The sequence below is a fragment of the Megascapheus bottae genome, chromosome 5, assembly GCF_031878675.1.
Source record: "Megascapheus bottae isolate mThoBot1 chromosome 5, mThoBot2.hap1, whole genome shotgun sequence".
Lineage (NCBI taxonomy): Eukaryota > Metazoa > Chordata > Mammalia > Rodentia > Geomyidae > Megascapheus > Megascapheus bottae.
The window spans coordinates 13,889,453-13,914,957 of NC_143513.1; the positions used below are offsets into that span (position 1 = coordinate 13,889,453).

Consider the following 25,505-nt stretch of genomic DNA (forward strand, 5'->3'; position numbering starts at 1 on the left):
AAACTCTTAAAGGGAATATGCTTCATATTTATTTGATGTATTTATACTACTTATATCAATTCCAAAGGTACTTTTTCTTTATCAGTTGTGGGGCTTGAACTCAGAGCCTGTGTGTTGTCTCTGAGCTCATTTCACTGAAGGCTATCACTCTACCACTTTGAGCCATAACACCACTTCTGTTTTTCTGGTGGTTAATTGTAGCTAAGAATGTCAGAGAGTTTCTTGCTTGGGCTAACTTTGAAGGGTGAAATCCTCAGATTTCACACTCCTGAGTTGCTAGGATTATAGGCATGAACCACCAGTATTTGGCCAAAAATACTTATTTCATATTTTAGGGTATGACTCTAACTTAGATCATATATTTTGTTGTTTATGTTGTTGTTGAGAATCATCATTAGGGAATTTTTCTGGTGGGTTCTTGTGCCCTTTTCACAAGTTACATACTTTCTATTAAAGTAAAAAATTAATCTAGGTAACCAAAGATTAAAATGGTATGTAAAACCTATAATGCAGTATAGAGTAAATAGCATGTTAAATAGCATCCTATAAATTCTAGCTCTTTATAGGTAATGTTCAAAATTGTCTGAAAATGTAAGGATTATTAGGTCTTTTATTAGATGTTCTAGAAAATTGAATTCTTATCTTTAAATCACTTTACATGTCAGGCTTGACACTCTGATCTTCATGATAATATAAAAGACATACACAGTAAGCTTAGTTTTGCTTTTTATTTCGTATATCAATTTTCTTTTCAAAGACATGATCCATTTGCTCTGAAATACATTGTTACCTTGGCAACTTCCAAATTTTAGGCATTGTGTAATAATGTTAATGAGGAGAGTCTTACAAAAGACTCAAAGAAATTTGAAGAGATCTGAAGGTTTTTTTTTTTTTTTTCTTGTCAGTCATGGGGCCTGATCACTGTCCCTGAGCTCTTTAGCTCAATACTAGTACTCTACCATTTGAGGCACAGCACAATTTCTGGTTTTCAGATGGTTAATTGGAGATAAAATTCTCATGGACTTTTGTGCCTGGGCTGGGTTTGTACCTGATCCTCAGTTCTCATCCTCCTGAATAGCTAGAATTACAGATGTGAGCCACTAGCTCTGAAGTCTATCTTTTTTATTTAATGGCTTGAAATAGTATCAAATTTCATTAGCTATCACAAAGCTTCATAACCTTCTCTCCTACATTCTTTAGGGAAAAAAATATGCTGGCTAAGAATTCAGGCTGAGTTAACATAGTCTCATTTCCTAATATGTAAGTTCCTCCATGCCTCTTTACAAAACTTAGCAAGTTGTGATACATTCCCAGTAATCATTTCCTTATTTAACATACTTGTCTGTGTTCCAACAAAATGGCATATATTTTATTTATTTATTTATTTATTTATTTATTTATTTATTTATTGCCAGTCCTGGACTTGGACTCAGGACATGAGCACTGTCTTTGGGTTTTCTCAAGGCTAGAGTTCTACCACTTGGGTCAGAGAACCACTTCTGGCTTTTTTCTATGTATGTGGTACTGAGGAATCGAACCCAGGTCTTCGTGCGTTCTAGGCAAGCACTCTACCACTAGGCCAAGCTTCCAGAAGAATGGCATACATTTTAAAGGTTTTTTTTTCTTTTTTTTGTGGGGGGGGGGGGACAATGAGATAGATGTGAGTCTAGAGTTAGTTCCATTAGATTTTTTATATTGATCTGCAATGTTTCATATGTCACTTTCATAAAGGGAATGACCCAAGCCAAACCAGGCTCAGGCTCAATATTTTAATAAGCAGTGATCATGTGTCTGAACTAGAGGTCCAACTCAGGAATGTGTGGTATATTATGTTATGGTGGAATTTTCTGAGATTCATTTTTTAGCCTGAAGAACAGATGACCATAATATATCATGTCTATGATCTCTTCAAATTCTGAAGTATGTGATACTTTAATATTTTTTTCTTTGCTAATTCCTCAAGGCACTAATTCTGTATTCAGTCATCCTAAATGCAATTAATCAGTGAAAATCTGAATTATTTTAAGGAAAAAGAAAAAGTATAATTGAGAAGACTTTTAGAGTTTTTGAATGAACTCTATATAAAGTTGTAGGTTCTACTATGTTCTCTTTCAGCTGCACATGTTGAAAACTTTTTCCTGTATACCCAAGAGTGTTACCTTTTCTGGTCTTAGAGATGTTACATGTGGATATGGCAGGATATGCTACTACTGAAGGAATGTGAACTTCTCCTACATTAGGAACAATTCCTTTATTTCAGTACAAGAAAAGTGTACACAGGAACAGGCCTGAAGACCAATGGAATAGAACTGAGGACCCAGATATTAAACCACAGACCTATGGCCACCTAATCTTTGACAATGGAGCCAAAAAAATAGAATGGAAGAAAGACAGCCTCTTCAACAAGTTGTGCTGGCAGAACTGGTTAAGCACCTGCAGAAAACTAAAGTTGGATCCTTCTTTGTCACCATGCACTAGAATTAACTCCAAATGGATCAAAGACCTGGAGGTAAAAGCTGACACACTGAAAACTTTACAGGAAGGAATAGGAGATACACTAGGCCTCCTTGGCACAGATAGAAACTTTCTTAATAAGGACCAAGAATCACAACAAATCAGAGAAAGGCTGGATAAGTGGGACTGCATTAAACTGCAGAGCTTTTGTATGGCAAAGGACATAGCTAGTAAATTAATTAGGAAGCCTACAGAGTGGGAGAAGATCTTCACCAACCAAACAACGGACAAAGGCCTCATATCTAAAATATATCAACAACTCAAAAAATTGAATCACTCCAAAACTAATCTCCAAAGTAACAACCATCCCATTAAAAAATGGGCCAAAGAGAGTCTTCTCTGAAGAAGAAACAAAAATGGCCTATAGACACATGAAGAAATGCTCAACATCTCTGGTCATAAAAGAAATGCAAATCAAAACAACTCTAAGATTCCACCTCACTCCAGTTAGAATGGCCAGGATCAAGAAAACTAATAACAACAGATGCTGGAGGGGATGTGGCGAGGAGGGATCACTACTGCACTGCTGGTGGGAGTGCAAACTCGTTCAACCACTATGGAAAGCAGTGTGACAGTGCCTCAAAAGGCTAAACATAGAGCTCCCCTATGACCCAGCAATTCCACTACTTGGCATTTACCCAACCATCCAGAAACAAGGACATACTAAATCCACTAGCACAACAATGTTCATTGCAGCACTATTCACCATAGCAAAGATATGGAACCAACCTAGATGTCCCTCAGTTGATGAGTGGATCAACAAGTTGTGGTATTTGTACACAATGGAATTCTATGCTGCTGTCAGAAAGAATGACATTGCCCCATTTGTTAGGAAATGGAAAGACAGAAAAAATCATATTAAGTGAAGTAAGCCAGACTCAAGGGAACTTAGGCTCAATGGTTTCCCTCATTCGTCATAATCAGTAGAAACCTTGGGCTCTACTAGCAGAGATTTGCAATAGAGCAAAATCTTGATACATAAGGACATGTAATGTGAAGCTAATTGAAAGGACCTCCAGGATACTGAAACAAAAGCCATATAATGAATGATTGTTGTCCTTAATGTACTATGTTGTCTCTCATCTCCTTTGCTGTCCCTTGGTTATCTCATATTGTTATAGTATCTCACTTTGTTATCTGATATATTGAATTTATTTGTATTTGGATATTTGAAATTTGATAGGGAAGGGGGGAAAACCAAGACGGGTGGGGGTGTGGGGGGGAAGGGAAATGGGTACCAAGACATGTGAAAGGGTATCAATGTATGTGAATTAATGCACCTTCTATCTGGCAAATATCATGTAACCCTTTTACTAATTACAATAAAATAAAATAAAAAAAAGAAAATTGTACAAAGAAATAGGAAGAATATCATGTGAAAAATCAGAGGTATTCTATCATAAGCCCAGAAACTACCAGAACCTAGTTAAACTAACCCATCCCCCATACCTTCCCAGAGAACACTGACCTGGAATCATCTTGATTTTACTTTGACCTCTAGTTCTGTGAGATAATAACCCACCTAATGTGCAATGCTATGCTCTAGCAGCCCTAGAAATTAATTGTCTGAACCTAAATTTGTGGTGTGATATGGTTTGGGGGGATATCTTTTAAGATCTCTTCCAAGAGTTGTAATTTTACCATTCTAGGCTTATCAATTTGGTATGCCTATGTTGCTGTTTGAATTAGCACTTGTGCACACAGGTTTTCCTATAAGTTATGAGGCATCTTGTTTCAAATACATGGCTTAACCACTTATTAGCTGAGGAATTAACCTCATGATCTTCAATTCCCTGATAATAATATTTGACTCAGAGAATCTACTTTATTTACAATGATCAAAGGAAAATGCACAAGTGTAAAACAGCTCTGTATAAAAGCATGACCAAGAGGCTTTAAACTTAAGCACTAAGGGCCTTAGAATCAGGCTACACGAGGTCACACACACTTCTCCTTTTACAAATATGCTACTAAATGACAGACTCAATTTTATCATTTTAAGATGGGAGTTGGAATAGTTTATGAACATCATAATTGTTGTGAGTCAATATATATAAGTCGACTTAGAAAAGTGTTTTGCATAAAGAATGTACTCCATTAGTGGCATCTAATGTCTTACAGAATGCATGGAACCATGTGAGTAAATTTTCTTGATTTTCTATATAACATTAAGTGTAAGCCATTGGCTATTTCTGTATATTAATGACTGTTTTTGTAGTTTCCGCTCAACATTAATTTTGCTTTCATACTCTGATAAACAAGTCTAGTGATCACACAATATTTAGTATGATATGAAGTAGATCAGGGCTGTCAGTGTGTGAGAAGAACCTAAGAACTAGCCATTATTAAAAAAAAATAAAAAGAACTAGCCATTATTTCCAGTAGTCATTTTCCTGTTATTTCCTGTGTGTGGATATTTTAAAGCCAAGACATTTGTGAAGCATGTATTTTTCCTTTTTGTGTTTCTACAAAGAAAGCCGACCTCTAAAAAATAAGGCTTATTCAGTTCACAGAGTGGGATGTGGAAAGTCAACAAGAATGGCATAGGTTCTGGTGAGGGTACTCCTGTGGGTATCTCATAGGATTAGCATCTCTCTGTATGTGAGAAAACAAGTACAGCTTCAAAGAGGAAACCCAGACTTCGCAATTTGATCCTTCAGTCCCCAGTGAGGAGAATGCACCAGAAGTTGAAATAATGGCTTCTTACTAGGTCTCACCAATTAGCCAATATTTTTTTTTCTCAATCCTGGGCTTGAGCTCAGGGCCTGAGCACTGTCCTTGGACTTTCTCAAGGCTAAAGCTCTACCACTTGAGCCTCAGCACCACTTCCGGGTTTTTTTGCTATGTATGTGGTACTAAGGAATCGAACCCAGTCTTCGTGCATGCTAGGCAAGCATGCTACCACTAGGCCAAACTCCCGGCCCCTCACCAATTAGAACTACCATACTGCATACTGACCTCAAATACTACCAATCTGAGGAAAAAGTTCTAAGATATAAAACTTTGGGACAGACTAAAACCCTATCCAAATCACATAAGCCTCAAACTAATAAATATAATAATATATGTTTTAAATATAAAGGATACTACTATCCTTTCTAAAAAGTATGTTTGGATTCCTCTGTTAAAAGTCAATCAAGGGGCCGGAGGTTTGGCCTAGTACTAGAGTGCTTACCTAGCATGTACGAGGACCCAAGTTCTATTTCTCAGTACCACGTACATAGAAAAAAGCTGGAAGTGGTGCTGAGGCTCAAGTGGTAGAGCTCTAGCCTTGAGAAAGTCCAAGGACAGTGCTCAGGCCCTGAGTTCATGGCCCAGGACTGGCAAAAAAAAAAAAAAAAATCAGCCAAACCCTAAATACATGGTTCGTTCACCAAGCTCATTATCCCATTCTATTCATCTACATTTCCTCTTTTATTCTAATACTTTGCGATTTCTATGTCTATAACTTTGTAACATGTTTTGAAATTCCCTACTATGATTCCCACAGCTTTATTTATTTATTTGTCAGAATTTCGGATGTTTTTGCATGCTTGCATTAAGGACTCTAGAGTTTTAGGAGAATTACCTATACTTTGTAGATAATCTTGACAATTATAAAAGTTTTCTTACTCATAAGCAGTATACATTGTTATTTTTCCGTTTATTTGTGTCATCTTTGATTATTTTATTAGTGTTTTACAGATTTTAGTTCAGCAATCTTTATTTCTTTGCTTGTATTTGGTTCTAAAGTAGGTTGTTCCTTGGATTATTTTTGATATTACTATACTAGGACTGCTTTCTGGATTTTTTTCAAACCAATCATTGTTAGTGTATGGAAATGCTTATGGGTTTTATATGTTGGTTTATATATTATGCACCATAATTGAAATTATTCATTAGATATAATATTTTGGCAGAGTATTGTTTTTAAATATATAATCAATGTTGTGACCAAAATGAAAATAGACACTTATGAGAGAATCATTTTTAATATGGTAAAGACTCACATTGGACCAGAAACTATAAAACTAACATTAGAAAACATAAAACGATTTCCAAGTGTAATTATTTGTCTTTACTATCTATTGGGCTTACTTAAAGATTTATAAGCACATTTTAAATATTAAAATAAGGGAAACCATGAAGCCCCTATTTATTTGGTTAGGGGGAGTCTGGCTTACTTCACTTAATATAATTTTTCCAAGGCTTTCCATTTGCTCACCAGTGACACTTCCTAGACACTATGTTGAAAATGAATTATAAAACTTGGGGATGGGGACAGAAGTTAGGAGGGTAAAGCTGAGATAGAATGAGAGACGAGGTGACACTGTTCCGAAGGAAATGTACTCATTACCTGACTTATGCAACCATAACCTTGCTGCACTTCACCATTTCCATAAAAATTTTAAAATTTAAAAGAAAAAAGATATAAAGATTCATGACATTGGAGTGGCAGAGAAGATCCAAAAGTATAGGTAACGAAAGCAAAAATGAACAAAGGAGATTTAATCAAAATAAAAAGGGTTGGAACAACACAGGAAACAGAGTTTTAAAACCATATCCAGATTTAAAAAAAAAATCCAAAAACAGAAATCATGCATTGGCTAATATAAAAAATAAAAAGAACACACTACTGAATAACATGAAAGCAAAGAAGCCTATTAAAATGGGCAAAAGAATATATATTTATTAAAGAAGAAACACAGATGGATAAAGTATTTTAAAAAGTTCGATATTTGGAACCATCTGAGAAACAGGAATTAAAATCCCAATAAGAAATCACTTTATACTTGTTAAATAGGCTATTATCAAAGCTGAAAGATAATGAATTCTGATGATATTGTATAGAACAGAAAACGTTCTGACCTGTTGGAGGTATTATGGTACAGTTATTTCAGAAAATAGTATGGAAGTTTCTAAACAAACAAACAAAATAAAGCCAACAAGAACAAAGCAACAAAAACTAAACTAAAAACAGACCAGCAATCCTATTACCTTGAAAAGTATTCCAAACAGATGTCCACATTCTCATGAGCAGAATTATTCACAGTTATTAAGATATAGAAACAATCACTGTGCCCAGAATAGATTGTGGATCTTGAAAATGGAACCTCTATACTCGTGTAATACTGCTCACGCTTTAAAAAAAGGAAATTTCTTCCTGTGTTCCAGAGTTAAGGAACCTAAGGGATATTGTGCTAAGTAAAATAAGCCAGGAAGAGAGACATGAGCATGGCATGATTCTCAGTACATGCTACAGCTAAACATTTGAATTTATGGAAATTAGAGTGAAGTTGTTACCAGAGTTGTGTAATAGGAAGTCATTGTGGTGGTGGGGAAAGGGTGATGTTGGGAGAGGAAAAAAAAACATTATTTACATTGCTCTATTATACAGTATATTGTAAGTTTCATAAATATTTATGAGGTTTAAAATGTTTTGTCCCAAAGAAATGATAAATCTTAGTCGTAATAGCTATTATGCTAATTTGATTCGATCCTTTACATGCAAATGTGTAGCAAATTGTGCATCACATTGTATCCTATAAGTATATAAAGTTATTTTTCAGAAAAAATATTTAAAAGCAAGCCATTCAAGATTTCACTTGACCTTGAAAATGGCATCCATTTTTTTAAATTGACTTATGAAAAGTTCTAGTGAAAGTGCTGCATGTGTTTGGGTTCAGATAATTTGTCTATATGAGACTTGACTCATTTCAGATTAAACTTAAAAGAGAAATCTATCACTTTATCCTTTAGGCAAATTTTAGGGAGGTATAAAACTATTATTCAAAAGAATTGTTTGCTTCATATATATGTGTACATATATATATATATATATACTTACAGAAAGGAAAGAAACATTTCCATGTTTATCCTTACAAAAGAGGTACAAAAACATTTTAGTGAACACCTCCAGCTATTGACTAGAGACTGAAATAGAAAGAGTTGAAACCTAAAAATTTATAATATCACATTTATTCTATTTCATAAGACTTACCCAGGAAGTGTAATTCTGGAAGACAGATTGTCTCAGTGCTGTAGAAAGGTTATACTCTTCAGAACTGTGGTGGGTTTGATGTGCAGCCCAAATAACATTAACCTCTGTAGAACAAAAAATTTGAAATGAGTCCAAAGAGGAAGAATAAAGAACCTTCAATGTTCAGATATGATGATTGTGCCACTGAGTGAGGATTAGAAATCTGGAACATCTCTGCAAAAGCTTGCTAATATGTTTGTAATTTTTTTAAAAGACACTTCAAATCATTTTGGGAACCAGACTGTATATAAATTATAAATAAATAAAAAGTTGAAGCATAGCCAAAAACTATGTGTAGTGTATGTGTGACATAATTAAATGCCACCAGCAAAATTAAATAACTTCTAAAATTTATACTTCCCTAACATGGTCAATCTGACAGATCATAAAAGCAAACCAATAATGTCGCAACACTATAGTGATTGGGTGGTGATGATTTTTCAGTATGTGATAACATATTTGTAATTAAAGAAGAATTCTCCAATGGGAGATATTGGTAGACATATTTTGGAATGAAACATTACATAATATTGCTTCCTGATGGCTTTTTGAGAAGTCTTAAAAACTGTTAGAATAAGAAGAAAACAATGGAACATTTGGCCCTAGGTTTTGGTATTTCATTTAAATTTTTAAGCAAATAGTATGCTTGTTTAAGGTTCTATGCCATTTCTAAAATAATTCAACACAATTGCTACTTGCCCTTATCACAAAGAAGGAAATAAATGTTTTCAATCATCAAGCTTGACCCAGACTGCCCACAGATTCCCATGTGATTTGTACACCCAAAAAGGTTTAATTTTCCTACCACGATACCTCTATAATAACTAGTAAATTCAGAGGGACAGCAAAAGATGATTCATTTTTGTTTTTCTGGCCATTTTTTTCCTTTTGTAAAATTTCCTAACATAATCATAGGTCATTATGCTACCTACAATATTGTATTTACTTACAACATTTGTATGTACTTAGTACCAATGATTTTGTATCAAATTCAGGAGAATTACTTAGCCATTTGATATTATCATTTTTATCCTCATAGTATAGTTTAGACATTATATCCATTAAGCTTGGATGCTTGAAAATTGTATAGTGGGTCTAGAAATGGAAATAGTAGGTTACTGGTCTTTAGGGTAGACATTAACAATTTACATGTATATGGCAAAATTACTTGTTAAGGGTATATTTTCTTATGTTTTATAAGAAATATATTGATGTATATAAATATGAATTATATCCAGGTGGACTTATTGGTGCTTGGTTTATCAAGTGATAGCAATAAAGCAAAATATGCCAAGTGAAAAGTATTACAGTAAAAAGGACAACAGCTCATATACAAGAAGGATGAGGTAATGAGCAGGCTTCTGAAGGGCTCATCCATCCTGTCAGATATCATCTCCATGAGCATCTTTAGCAAATGGGAAAAGTAATTTTACTAACCACCATCTGATAAATTGATTCGTGTTTTAATCATTTCTATTAATGGTACTGCATTTATGTCCAGAAATAAAAGAAAATACTTTTACATGACTGAAGAATAATTTATTTATAATGATCTCTAAATTTACCTAGGAAGAATCTTTGGAATAACTTAGTTTAGAACCCCGATCTCTGGATTATTAGCCTTCACAATAATTTACTAGATATAAGAAGACTTGTATGGTTCTTTAAACCTTCAGATGTTGTACAGAAACCTTTTAAGATGTAAGAATTTCATTAACCTCCTAATTTATAGGACCACATACGTTTTTATATAACTTATTATAATGCATTATAATGAGTTCAGAATTTCATGAGCTAATCGGATGAGATGAAATTAGAGGGAAATATGTATTGGAGCTACTTCCTTAGGACAGCCACAGAAGCTAATAGTGGAACAAAGAATTTGCAAAGGTGGAGGTTAAAGACCTGTCTCTTTAGTTGTTTTGAAAGCATTTACTTCCTATCGCAAACTGTGTGTAACACAAAACTTCCCTGAATGAGGCACAGCTGAACAAACAAGGTCCAGCCACAGGGGCTTCACTGCTCTACCTCTGGTGCCTTTTCAGGAATGGAAGAAGCAAGTTGGAAATCTAGAGCTTTTACCCCCTCACATGTTTTCCAATTTAATTAATAGATGTAAAGTATTCTTAAAAATCATTATAGAAATGCTCTTAACAAAAACTATCCCAATAGCTCTTTTGTGAAGGAGATGAGAAAAAGTTAAAAATGCACTGATATTTTCATCTTCACTAATAATTATTTGACTATATGAATTGTCTGCAATAGGGAATGCAAACATATATTAAATGCAAAAAAGATGCTATTTGGAATAAACTTTCTATGAAAGACGTTTAATTACATGTTTTGCTCAATATTAGTACTTTTGCTTCCCTATGAACATAGTGTTTGCTTCATCAGCCTGTGGTGTGTTATTTCAGCGCTTCTGTGACAACTGAAGACAATTGTGTGGCTTTCCAGTACAAATTATAGTTCTGTATAAATGTATTTTCATAACTACTCAATAATTTTGTTCACTCAACCAAAATTTAATGCAAAGTTTGAATGCGAAATTTTCTTGAATTGGATAGCCTTTTCAATTTTGTAACTAAAAGAACAAATCAGACAAAACCCACTCATTTCATGTTCAGTTCTTTAAGTTTGAACACATACAGCTATGTAATCAGCACATACTATGATTAGTTATATCAATTCAACTTCCCACCTTCCTTTGTGGTTGAGGTGAGGAAAATATAAGGTGCATCCTGACAGAAGCCACGAGATTATGGACTTGGATGTGGCGATAGTGAGTATGCATCTTTGGGGACTACAGAAGTGTGGAGCACTACGAGTTGGAGTGATCGCCCTACAGCTAATTCACATCTGCAGATACTCATTGCCTCTTTTCATCCACCCGTACCCCCAGTGGTATTTAGTGATGAGGGATGACCCCACAAATGAGTGTCATAGTTATGTCTTTTTAGTCCATCCCCACTTCCAGTAGTAATTAGTGACTCCTTTCAAGGTAACATGGGCAAATAATGGTATGTTGCTGCTGATAATTAGGTTATAACCAGACAGTAGTTCATGCTTAGGCATTGTTCTCTTTTTTTGTTGTTGTTTAAAGTTTTTTGGTTTTTTTAAATATATTTTTATTGTAATTAATAGAAGGGTTACATTATATTCACCAGATAGAAAGTACATTACTTCACATACATTGATACCCTTTCTCATGTCTTGGTCCCCATTTCCCTCCCCCCACCCCACCCCTATCTTGTTTTTCCCCCTTCCCTATCCAATTTCAAATAACCAAATACACATATATCCAATATATCAGATAACAAAGTGAGATACTGTAACAATATGAGATAACCAAGGGACAGCAAAAGAGATGAGAGATAACATAGTACATTAAGGACAACAATCATTCTTTATATGGCTTTTGTTTTTATATCCTAGAGGTCCTTTCATTTAGCATCATACTGTATGGCCTTATTTATCTAGGTTTTGCTCTATTGCAATCAGCATTGTTCTCTTTTATAATGTCACAAGCTGTCTGAAGAAAGCCAGCTGCTGTGATATAAAATGACCTTTGAAGAATCTGACCAACCAACCAGCAAGGGACTAACTGCCAAGCATAATTGAATACTCCCAGCAATCAAGAAAGTGGAATTGTAAGCAAAGTCTTACTCCTAGCTCCCAAAGTTGAACCTTTAGAGAGTACCGCAACCTGTAAACAGGTTTACTCATGAAAAGCCATAAAAGAAAAGAATTCATTTAAGCCATATCTTGATTTTTAAAAAGAAATAATTTTATTTTCTTTAAGTAATTGAATATAGTATTTGCCATTGAAAAATGCAGTGTATGAGTACAGTGCATCTTGAACAATGTCATCTCTTCAGATATTCTTATCTATCCCTCTCACTCTTCTCTTTGCCTCACTTTTCTTCAATTTATAGGATATACATTGAATTTTGATAGTACTCCTTCCATCTTCTTCTCTTCATTTGTCTACTCCTCTCCCCTTGAAACCAATCCCACATCTTTCAAGTACCCTTTTCCTGGTTGTTTATTCTGTCGAAGAATGATTTTAGTTTACAGTATTCACAGAAATGAGCAGATTCTGAATGCCTCTTCTTTTATTCTAAAATCTAGAGACATTAGGCTAAATCGTACGACCATAAGTGTAAGGACCTCCAGGTTAAGGAAACAAAAGCCATATAATGAGTGACTGTGGTCCTGAATGTACTATTTTATCGCTCATCTCTTTTGCCAACCCTTGGTTATCTCATATTGTTACAATTTTTCACCTTGTTATCTGATATATTTTATATGTACTTAATTGGTTATTTGAAATTGGATAGGGAAGGGGGAAATCAAGAGGGTGGGAGGGAAATGGGGACCATGTCAAGGAAAGGGTATCAATGTTTGTGAAGTTATGCACCTTCTATCTGGTGAATATAATGTATCCCTTCTATTAATCACAATAAAAATTATAAAAATTTACTGTAAAGCACAAGATAATCTTTACACCAAACCCTATCACTCTCAATCCAGAGCATCCACTGATTTATGTTTATCTTTGAAAGTTTGTCTTTTAGAGATGGTTATAAAAATGGAAACAGAAAGATTTTAAACATGCAGTATCCATTTGGTTTTTAAGTTGGCATGATATTTAGAGATTCTTCCACTTTTATTGTTTAATAGCACCCATTTGTATCTATGTAGCATTGTTCTGGTTTGCCTTGACGTATTGATGAGTATTTGAATTGGTGCTCATTTCTGAAAATCAACATCAACACTGAGGTTTTCTCTGAACAGAAGTTTTAATTTACTTGGCTAAATACATAAGGGGAAGATTGCTGAACTTTAAGCTATGCATTCACTTAGCTTTTTTAATCAAATTGTTCCTTTTAAGGGATGTGCATTTTTGAGCCATACCCTGATATCTTTTTACTTTAATTTTTAGATAGATTCATGCATTTCTGCTCAGGAAGTTCTTGGACCATGATTGTCCTGTCTATTTCTACTGAATAGTGATTACAAGTATGTGCCACTGTGCTTGGGATAGTAATGCTTTTAACAAGAAATCCAACCCTTTAATATACTACGCTTTTTATATTAAAATGAAAACATTGTATTTTGCATGGGAAAATATTAGCATTAACTGAGTTTTAAAGTTCCATCTCCTTTTAATAATTAAGCATAGTGTATAAATCACTTAATGAAATTCATCTCCCTAAACAAATGAAATGATTGATTTAAGCCATGAAACAAAAATCTAAGTAGCAAACACAGTTATGAAGAATGATAAATATATTCTCAAGGCACCTCTAATTTCTAATCATTAGATGAACTATCAGTGTGGGTTACTGATCACAATTTTGTCTATTTTTTATAGCACAAATAGAGTTACAACAATAAAATTATAACATTATGAATTGTTCAAAGCTGGGGATTGATGCTTCTGGGGATCGTTGCTTCTTTTTTCTGATTTGTCCTTGCCCTACTTAATATCAAAACAGAAATTTCTAAGTCTTCCTAAAAATACACAGCTAATTGGAATAAAAGAGGAATTTTTAATCTAGGTGTTTGGGCATATACGCATTATTTCTCTAGAAAAGGTAACAAGTGATGACAGTGAATCCATCAGAAGCACTAAGCTGTTCCTCTAATCACTGACGGTGGCTGTTATTAGAAGTTTGTTGTAAAAGCCTGGGAGTGAGCCCACCTATCATTGTTTCCTGATACAATTACTGCCTGATACATTATCACCTGCCATGAAGTAATGCAGCCAGAGGGTGCTCTCCAGAGCGGAGCCAAAGCCAGAACCATGCCCGTAATACCTGAACTTTATAACTGCTAGCCAAATCTAATTTGTATCTTCATAAAGTCAGCCTAGATCAATCACTCTGTTATAGTAATATATAAATGATTAAAATGGGATTCTATAATCTCTTACTTCCTTCTCTTCCCACACTTTATTCTTTGTATCTAACATCTTCCAGTTTAGTGCCTTGGTCTAAATACAGAAAATGTTAAAGCACCTGTATCTTGAGTTGCATATTTTCCTTTTATTATATCAAGTAGGTGGAAAGAGCGACACAGAGATACAGAGGCAGAGACAAAAAGCAAGTGTTCTTGACTTCTTGAATGGGAAGGCTAAAAGCAATTCTCTTTACAATACTATTAAACATCATAATTATCTAATCTATCTAAGTTTACAAAGATGTGATTGTGTATGTGGTGTATATGTATCTGTGTGTACAAATGTGTGTGTGTGTGTGTGTGTGTGTGTGTGTGTTAGGGATCTAACCCATGACCTTGCATACACTAGATAAGCATGCTACATCATCACCACCAAGATTTTTTTAAATTACATTAATTCATAGGAAGAAATTGCTTACATAGGTGATTCTGAATCTAGAATAAGGGAAGAATAAAGATATACTTACAGAGAGAAAAGGATGAGTTGCACTTACTCAAAAATGGTAATGAGACCAAGAAAAGCCACAATATAATTTTCATATATACTAGTTAGCTTTGTATCCAGGTATATACTTTTGTATATATTAATATTGGTAAATTGAAGCTCTAAACCACAGATTCATATTTCCAGCTTTAGTAATTATAAATACATTATATTGGCTAACAGCTTCATTTATAAACAAAATAGAAACTGTATGAAAATCATAATATTATCTGTTATTGTCCAGTCTACTACATGGATTACTAAAGCTGATTGTTACAGTCTGATTTCAGTGGACAGTCTTCTTTCTCTTACCACTATCATTCTCTATTTATATTCTCAACTTCTAGTAATTCTATGATATTAGCCAAACCAAGTTATTTTTCAAATATTTGGTGTTCAAATTTATGCTGACTTAACACTGGGGCTTAAGTCTGGAAAGAATATTTTGGTAGGGGGTGATGACACCAAAGAGTATTATAAAACCTAAAATATTCCAGAATGCTATAAATATTTTTCCATTATATGATAGGCCAGGAAAGAGAAATATTTCATTAACAGAGTGTGTCATATCATTCAATCATGACAAAAATAAATGAAAATTACCTTCTGTGTAGCAAATAATTCTAAGCAAAAGTTAGCATGATTGACTTACAAATAACTTGAAATAAAAGTTGTCAGAGAATTCAGAACTTTGTCACATTCACAATCCAAGCAGATTCAAAGGAACCCACAAGTATTACATAGGTGAGAAGCAAGACATTTTCCAGAGTGTTTAATGGCATATATTTGACCTTCATAATAACCTGACTAGCACAATCAGACTCAGAAATCATGAGAGAAGCACTGCTCTATGTCACCAGACCAAGCTAGGGTTGGCAAGCACTTCTGCAATACCTCTGTGCAGAACACTTGCCTGAGGTGAGACACAATGAACTTCCTCTATATTACATTTGGAACAAGAATTTATATAAATTGTCTCTTTAAGTCCCCTGACCCCAAAATAAATAAATAATCTATAATACTTGAAAGAAGGGCAGCCAGAGGAAATGACCAGGAAAGCAAAACAATCAGAGATTGTCAGGAAAGTAGGAAAACACCTAAAATATCACAGTAGAAAGTCACTACAGCCTCCAAATTCTCTTCCTAATGAGCCTGCAAAATGTGTCCCCTTTAGCCTTGACAACAGCACTTTAAATAAAAATACCAGGAATTCTTTGCCTCTAATAAGGACATTCTATTGTTTTTAATATACATTGTGTTTGGAAACCGATTTTCAGTACCTGTGTGAAAATAAGTCTGGCTTTGGAGTTAGAAACCTTTGGTATTACAGAATTTGCAAGGAATAATCTGTCAAGCGAAAGTTTTGGAGTTGTATATGAATGAATGTCTTAATTCAAATGGATCCATCTACCTTCGTGTGTGTGTGTGTGTGTGTGTGTGTGTGTGTGTGTGTAAGACTTTGAAAAGTACTAACCTTCTGTTTTCCACCATCTATCTTGCAACCTTTCACTCATTGCAACAGAGTCGATTTTTCTTTAGTATTCATTGCTTTCTATTAAGACATATTCCTTTATATTATGACATATTCCTGTAATGCAATTATTAAACTCGTGTCACACTTACCAACTCTCAAGGTCTCATTAGTCCACTCTTAAGGGAGACCTTAGTGCCACCAATATATTTGACTTGTATTCAGTGAGATGCAGATGTGTTTGATATTCTGCTCTCACAGCATTCAAACTCTAGTTCAATGGTCTTTAAGTGGCACCATAGGCCAAATGGCCCAAACCCCATGGACTCTATTCTGCCAACAGTGTAAGATGGTCTTTATATACATATACATATCTTGAGAGATAATATGGATTATAGATTATATTTTGTATTATGTATCATATTAGTTAACATAATATATAGCATACATACTATATGGACTCTCTAATAAATATATCCTGGCTGTAGATTTACTATCTTTGTACCTTTGGATCATTGAAATGTATTTTTTACCTCTAAGTAGTTGTACAAAAGAGTTGCCATTCCCCAGTTTATGCATACAGTGCATCTGGAACCATGCCACCGCTTCCATCATTCTCATCCACTACTCCCAACCCATGTCTTAATTTTAGATTTTGTATTGAAGTTTTGCAATTTAAGCAGCTTAAGTATACAATACATCTTGAGCTCTGTCACCACCTCAACATTTTCTCTTTCCTGTTACCCACCTCTTACCTTATATCTACTCCTTCCTTTATATAGCCATCCCTTCCCTTTTATCATTCAATTATGTGATATATACAATTGATTCTTTTCCTCATTCTGTCCTCCTCCTCCTTCATTCTTTTACTCCTCTTCCCTGGGTCCCACCTTCCTCTCTTGCAAGACTCATTTTCTGGTACTTATTTTGTTGGTCTTTGAGTTAGACTTTTTTTTTTTTGCCAGTTCTGGGCCTTGAACTCAGGGCCTGAGCACTGTCCTTGAACTTTCTCAAGGCTAGTGCTCTACCACTTGAGCTTTTTTTTTTTTTAATATGTTCCAAGGAATAGAACCTGGGTGTTCATGCATGCTAGGCAAGCACTCTTACCATTAGGGCCAACTCTTTGCTCCTGACTTAGACTTTTAAAAGTACTACACTATTTGTACTCTCCACAGAGTCAATTACACTTGAGTTAATTTGTTTGTAACCACTTCCTTACCACTCAGTGTGTTTACTTGTAGAATTATAGACACTTTCTAACAACCACAAATGAGGGAAAGCATGCAATCTATATCTCACTGTGTCTGACTTACTTAAAATAGCTGAAATAAAATAGACACATGATTTTTTTCTCAAATGTCTGAAAGGGATAGATTATTTACTTCCTAAGTACCTATTCATTCTTAAGGTCATAGTGAATGGCACTCAAATCTGTCCAGAATTGTTATTGATTTTTTTATACTAAAGACAAAAGCATTCTCTTTAGCTACTATTCTACCTCAGTCTTCTACAACATCAATCTCTGATTGAGTTTGGAAAAGCTTTCCATTGGATTTGGTAACACTCTTGCTTCTGGTTTTCTGTTTCACCTGTGTAATTACCCTAAATTTGTCCTGCTCTCTCATCAACCTCCTAAAGACAAACTTCGTTTAACTAAAATTATGATAAACAGAGTAATTCCTTATTTGCATATAACTTTTATTGCTTCGGTGTACATTTGATGTTTGCAAGATATGAATGTCATATAGAACACTATCGATTATGTATTTTTAAATGTTACACATATAAACAACAAATATAAGGTCTTAAATTATACAAACTTGGATATGCAATAAAATTGCCAAATAGAGAATAAATAAAAAGTCAAACATAGTGATCTACATGAGGTCTCCTGCACTAAAATCCCACTATCTCTTAAAATTTGAAAAAGTGAACCACATTCATTTGCACTCAGGTAAGCTAGGAGTTCAATTACAGCCATGGCCACATACTGAGACTCTCCAAGAAGCAAACTGAAAGTACATATATGAAATTGAAAATGAGTAAGCCTATGATGGTCTCTGATAATCCTATCTTTGACTATGAAATATACTTACTATTATTCTGTAACATACAAACACAGACACACAAACTCACTCACTCACAAAAATAAATATGCTACTGAACATGAACATTTCCTTAGGCATAAAATTGACATTAACATATAATTCAAAAACGTTTTGAAATAATTTATAAATTTGGTGGTACTAGAACTTATTTTAAAGATGGTAGTGCAGATAACGACCATAAAATTTGGTTTTATACAAAAGATCAAGAAATAAGAAATATCAAAATGTAAGCTCTATATCTAATGCTGTAAAACCAATTTTATGCTTTGAGTAGCTTTGAACTATTAGCCTTGCAGTACATTGAGAATATGGGCATCCACAAATCATAGTTAACAGGACAAAGTAACTTAATAATTTAGATACCTTCTTTTTAACACTTTCCTTGCTCCATGTGATCAGCTTGTATAAAACGTCCATCATGAGAAAAGATAAACGTTCTACTGGATGAGAGAGTTGAGTTGTATAACATGATTTTCTATAATGATGTCATGTGTGATTGATGCTATGCAGCATGTGAAACAGATTATCTGTGACCAAATTAGCATTCTTCTGTGGCCAGCTGATACACACATGTAAACTGTGAAATACATACATACATTGTGAAGCAATTAAATGATTTCCAAAGGCTATAGTACAGATTATTTAAACCTCATAAATACCCGAATTATGTCTATAAAAAAGATTTCTCTTTGCTTGTTCATTTATGCCAACAATGTAGCAATGTATGTATTTCTAGTGCCTATTCATCCTTGAGGAAAATATTTTTTGTGCATTTTGGAGGAGTTGGATAATGCTTCGTTTGTTCTTTTTTGAGAGTTCTTATGTTCATGAGTTCTCAGCTGTCTCGAGGAAAGATTGATGTCTGGTGTCACCGTTGGGAAGTGCAAGCAGTTCAGGCTCACTGCAGTCTATGCCTCATCCTTCGCTCTGCAGGATGCCACTTACTTTGGCAGCCTATGTTCAGAAGGGGTGTTCTTAACTGGCAATAAGTGATGCCAATGAAACCTTTCCCACAAGGCTCAAAACTCTTAGTGGTTGGTGGCCAAATGGAGTAAATGAATATGTTATAGGCTGAACAGTACTATTGCTGTTATCTAACCCGTGCTAAAAGTGATGCAAAATTCAAAATTTCCTCTGTCATTAAGCTTTTCACCAGACTATCATCCCCGTGTTAGCTGGAGAGGATCTGGATCTATTTAACAACACTCCAGCCCTATTTCTCCAGACATAAGGGCTTTGTGATCCATTGCATTAATAATAGCAATTGTCAGTGTGCATTTTAGATGTAATTTCCACAGTATAACGTGTTCCAGCAGTATCCCCACCCCTATGGAGAGGGGAGCAATAGGAGGGAACTCTTGGCAATGTAAGTAAAATGAAAGGAATTTATATAAGTTGACGTGAAGCAGGTGTTTAAGGAACCATTGAGCACCATGGTGGGAAATGCCATGCTATTGTGGAAGTTAGACCCTCAGAAGCTGTGTAATCATTGCCAATCAAAACCTGCTATAAGCACACATCTGTAATACCTGACTTATATCCTTTTAGGGAGAATAATGTAGCTGGATTCACAATACTGAGTGAGAATCAATGGGAATTTCCTTTTGGATGGAAGATTTAGGTTCTGGTTGATGTAAACAATTTTTTTCTTTTAGTTGTCTCACATTACAAATGTAACAACAACAACCCACCAAAAATAAATGAAAATAATGAACTCTGTGAGGATTTGACCTGTCATCATCATTGCTATTTTTATTTTACCACTTTGCTTTGAGCATAGGACCCCATGCTGGAACTCTCTCATGACATGAATTGCTATGATGGTGTATATCATTTGCATGCAAAAAATCTCATCCCCTAAACTGTTGATTGTGGGAAATGGAATCTGTGGAAAGTGTTTTTGAGTTCAAGAGGGTAATTAAGGAAAACCCAGCATCAAAAGGATGGAGGGCCAGATGAAGTGGTTTCTGCATGTAACCTTGGCTGCTAAGAAGATCGGGATTGAAGGATTCAAGCTTGAAGGTAAGCTAAGCAGACAAATTCATAAGACACTTGCCTTAAATCATCCAGCAAAAAGCTGGAAGAGGAGGTATGTCTCAAGTAGTACAGCACTTGCCTCAACATCATAAATTTTCATTTTTAATTCTGAAACAATTTAAAGTATACGTAATTCTATTTTTCATAAAATATATATACTAACACACTGAGAATTTTATCAATACATTTATTCAGACATCTTTTGGGAAAGAGAAAACTATTTTTATACTACAGAGTAATACCTATATAAATAGATTATGAATTTCAGTCTATTCAGAATGACACACACAAACACAAATAATTTCTGCTATTATAATGAATATATGAATCTTAATTTCTGGGTACATTTATCTGTAATAGGAGTTTTAATCAATAAAATATCCACGAGCATATCTATATCCATATCTATATGTACATATAGATATATTAATTACTTTTGGCTTTACACAAAAGGCATAAAGTTGCCTCTTTCAAGTTCATTAAATTGACCTATTTCATTAGTATTTTACTTCTATATGAAAACTCTAGTTAAGAAGAAAAATATGAAATAACATAGCCAAATTTGAAATTTTAATTTTATGTACAACTGAGTAGATTAAAATGAAATTAAAAACTTTTAATGATGTTAACTTTATATTAACTATTGGATTATATTGTTTTACATACTTGGAAATGATAATTAAGTTCAGAACACTATTTTTTGCCACATTGTATAGTAAGGAAACATTTTAACAGAGAATATGTCAGAGCTGCATTACTCATTAATTTTATCCAGACCTTAGGTTAATTTTCACGGCATTAAGAGCAAGCAGATATGGAGAGATATGGATTCTTTAAAAATAAATGAAATCTGATACAATGTAAATCTGCCTTGAGTTTAATCAGAGATTTAAGGCTTGTAGATGATGTTTATTATCAAATAATTTAGTTAATAGGGTCTCAGGTACTGTGGTTATAGCAAAATACCTTAGACTGAGTAATTTAAAAAAAAAACAAAACAGAAATTAATGTTTTATGGTTCCAGAGGTCAGGAAGCCAAGGTTAAGGAAGCAGTAGATTTACTGTCTGCTAAAGTTTTGCTCTCTGTTTCAAAGATGGCATGCTTTTCATGCATCCTCAAACCTCACAGAGGGAAGCCCATCTCTCCTGGTTCTCTGGTAAGGTTACAAATCTTATTCCTGGGGTACAAGCTTCCTGTCCTAATCACTGCTGGCCTTGTCATCTCCCAAAAGCCTACGCCTGAATACTAACTCATAAGGCAGCCAATTTCAACACATTAATTTGGAGAGGCACAAAAAATTAGAACATATATAAAGTACTCATATTAAATTCCAGAGAAGTAGATGAAACTAAAATAGACTACATGAAATAAAATGAGATAATTCAGTCTTACTCTGTTATTTCAAAGAGCATGTGATAATTTAAGTGCCTCAGGAACATCGTTCACCTAAAATATTGATAGAAAGCATGTGTGCTAAGTCCAGTGTTAGAGAGAAGAGTCAGACATTGACTTTGGTTGGATGACATTTGTCTCTCATTTCAATGTGCTTATTGACATTAAGGGAATGCTGTCCACAATTGAAGAAATAGCACATTGACTCTGTATTGTTTCTGATATTTGTTCATAGCTATTATTTCCCAGCTAATGTTACATAATACATTCTCAGAAATGCATAATGTAAACAATTATTTCCCTTCTTTTCCTCATCCTTCTCTTCGCCCGTCTCTTTTTTTGCTGTACTTCCTTTCTTCCCTTCAAACTATTTTTCTATTTTTCTTTCTATGTTCCTTTGCTCTTACCTTCTCACATCTTTTTCTTTCATTTATTTCTCAAACTCCTCTTTGAGCTTCTTGTATATCCCATAAACTCAGAGATTAATTAATGGTCTATTTCCACTTTCAAATAAATATTTGAAATCAGTTGCTGGTGGCCTATGCTTATGATCCTAGTTACGTGGGAAGTGATATTTAAAAGATGGTGATTTGAAAGCTGTGTAGGCAGAAAATTCTACTGGACCTATGGCCAAAATAACCAGCAAATACAGGACTAAAGACATGGCTCAAATGGTAGAATGCTAGCTTAGCAAATGAGTATCACTGAGTTCAAAACCCCAGTGCTGATCAAGAACAAATTCAGTAACTCTTTTAATTTAGTAAGTCTTTAATGAGTAACTCTTTATTTGGTAACTCTTTTAGTGGTGCATAATACACAAGATTTTATAACTTATTTTAATTTTAACTATTTTTCTTAGCATACAGTAATAGTACAATGGGGTCTCCCTATTGTAAGTCCTCATATGTGCACAGTGTACTTTGAACTCATTAAATGCCATTAATTCCTTAACTTTCCTACTGCTTCCACAATTTCAGGTTTTTGAAGGGTCTCATTAATATGTCATAATGCACACACACACACACACACACACACACACACACACACATTCCATACTTGACTCATCCTCAGTTCCAGTACTGTCATATTTACTTCTTCCTATACTATTTTATATCTATGATTATTGTTGTCATGGTTTTGTATTTAGCCCCTACATATGAACGAAAAATAGATAATTTTGTTATCCAGTTCTATCCATTTTTTTACAAATGGAATTGCATTCATTTTTATGATTAAATGATTTTTCACAATGTATATTTACTATATCTTTTGTGGAGGGCTGTATCCCAGCCCTGGGACAGGACTTCAGGGCCTGGTGTCATCCTGAATTCTTTTTTTAAGGTTAGAGCTTTATCCCTTGAGCCACAGCTTAACTTCCAAATACTACATCTCTTTTATTAATTAGTCTGTTGTTGGACATGTAGTCTAATGCTGCAGCTTGGCTACTGGTATAAGCAGTGTCTTGACAAACATAAATGTACAGGTTCCTCTCTTTCATGATGATGTACACTTTTTTAAGATGGATGAACAAGAGTAGTACCCTAATATCATACATAACCAAATGTTTAGCTCATTAGTGATTGTCTATAGTGGATCCGTAATGATTGTACTAGTGTACAATCCCACCGACAGTGTTTGAGATCCCTTTTTTCCTGTATCCTCACAATTATTTGAGTTTGGTTTGTATTCCTGATTAATTGCCATTTTCAATGGGGTGAGATAAGAATCTATGTTGTTTGATTCACATTTCCATCATGCTTAAGGATGTTAAATGTTTTGTCATATACTTATTGGCCCTTTCACTTCTGAGTACTGTAAATTCTATATTTTAGCCAATTTATTAATTGCAATATATTTTTTACTATTTTATTTTTTGAGCTCTTTGATGTTAATCTGTTGAATAGGCAACCATATTTTCTTCTACTTCATGGATTTACCTTTATGTCTGTGATTTCCTTTGATGTGCAGAAACTTTACTTTGATGCAATTCTTTTTGCCAACTCTTGTGTTTATTACTTGATTAACTGGAATTCTATTCAGAATAGATTTTGAGCCTATCAGTTGATTATTATAGTTAATTACCAAGATAAGCATTTCTAGTCAATTTTTTCAGCACAGGATTTACAATTTTTATTTTTTTATGTTCCCTCTTTCAAAATCAGTATGTTTTGGAATCGATATGTAATACAGTGTTCAGATAATTGTGTGAAGTTATAGAATCCTTTGAAAGGTACATGGTACTGATTAAAATAGCAAAGGTTGCATATATTCTTCAATAAGAAATAATTAAGTTTGATTAAGCTCAAATTTCAACAGTTTTACAATTTTTCTTACAATTCTTAGTAATGCCTAGTAGAAGATTTTCACATAGTATGAAAAAGCAGTTTGTGGATTTAACATTTGCACAGGAAGAATTTTCCAAGGTTAAGGTATAATTATCAGTCACTAGAATAATGATCTATTATTTTAAATACTTTAGAAGATACAAATAGTAGCTTAGCTTGCTATAATATTACTTCACTCAAATTGGGTTAATAAGTTCAGGAAAATAGACAAGAGAATTCGTTCTGTGCAATGAATATATGTTTTCTGTTGAAAATTGATATGTATTTTTCTAAGTAAGTGATGTCATTGATAGTCTCCAGATATCAAGCATGACATTTATTTCACCATGAAGACACAAATCTGAAGATGAATTATAGCTGCCTTAGTATCTTCTATAGTCTGCTTCTGTATGCAATGCCTTAGTCACATTCTTGCAATGGTTTACACTTAAGTTGACACAAAAGAGTTGAATATCTAATCCAGTAGTGATGCTTAAAGTTATGATTGTAAAAATATATTACACAATGATGTAGATTTCTAGAAAATGATTCACAACAATAAAGCAAAAATAGATGATTTAACTTGGGGGGGAGGTTAGTTTTTGCACTTGTCTACAAGAAAACAATCACTGGATTTACCCAAGTAGCAATTTTTCTGCTGTTAGCTCTTAACTAAATATTGGCATCTAAAAGCACTGTCTGTCCTTCAGCTGGTCAGGCCAAATACAACTAGAGCCCAAGAAAGACATCCTGTTCCTCCTTCAGCAGCCAGAAGTCATCTCTCACAGTTCCAAGGAAAAACAAGAACGAATATTTCCAAAGGTTTTTTTTTGTTTTATACCAAAATTCAGCATTCATAAAATTATGCTTGTAGAAAAGCACTGAGAATGTGTCTATAAACAACACTGCAATTTCAGCTTGGGAAGCATTAATTCATAAAATAGGCCAGAATATTTTTAGATGGTACTGACAGTTTGCTTGAGCTTGGGAGTGGTGTGACTTGCTTTCATAGGAAAGGAATGGCCTAGCCTGGGAATTTTATTGGCACATATCATCACTTAGTAATGCACATGGGACGTCTGTCTTGTAAAGCAACAAGTATAATATTTTATTTTCCTTTTTTCATTTTTATGACAGGAATCAGTTAGTTATTATACAACAAAAAAGTTTCCTTGCTTTTCTCATCATTCA

The 25,505-nt window shown here is 34.1% G+C and overlaps 1 protein-coding gene across 1 annotated transcript in view; it reads right to left on the reverse strand.

Annotated features, from left to right (window-relative positions):
• The window catches only part of Agmo (alkylglycerol monooxygenase), a 278,596-nt gene that overhangs the window by 166,279 nt on the left and 86,812 nt on the right, over positions 1 to 25,505 (reverse strand). Inside the window, exon 4 of the mRNA XM_090332720.1 lies at positions 8,495 to 8,598. Coding sequence (XP_090188846.1) covers positions 8,495 to 8,598 — 104 coding nt within the window. The remainder of the gene's footprint in view (positions 1 to 8,494; positions 8,599 to 25,505) is intronic.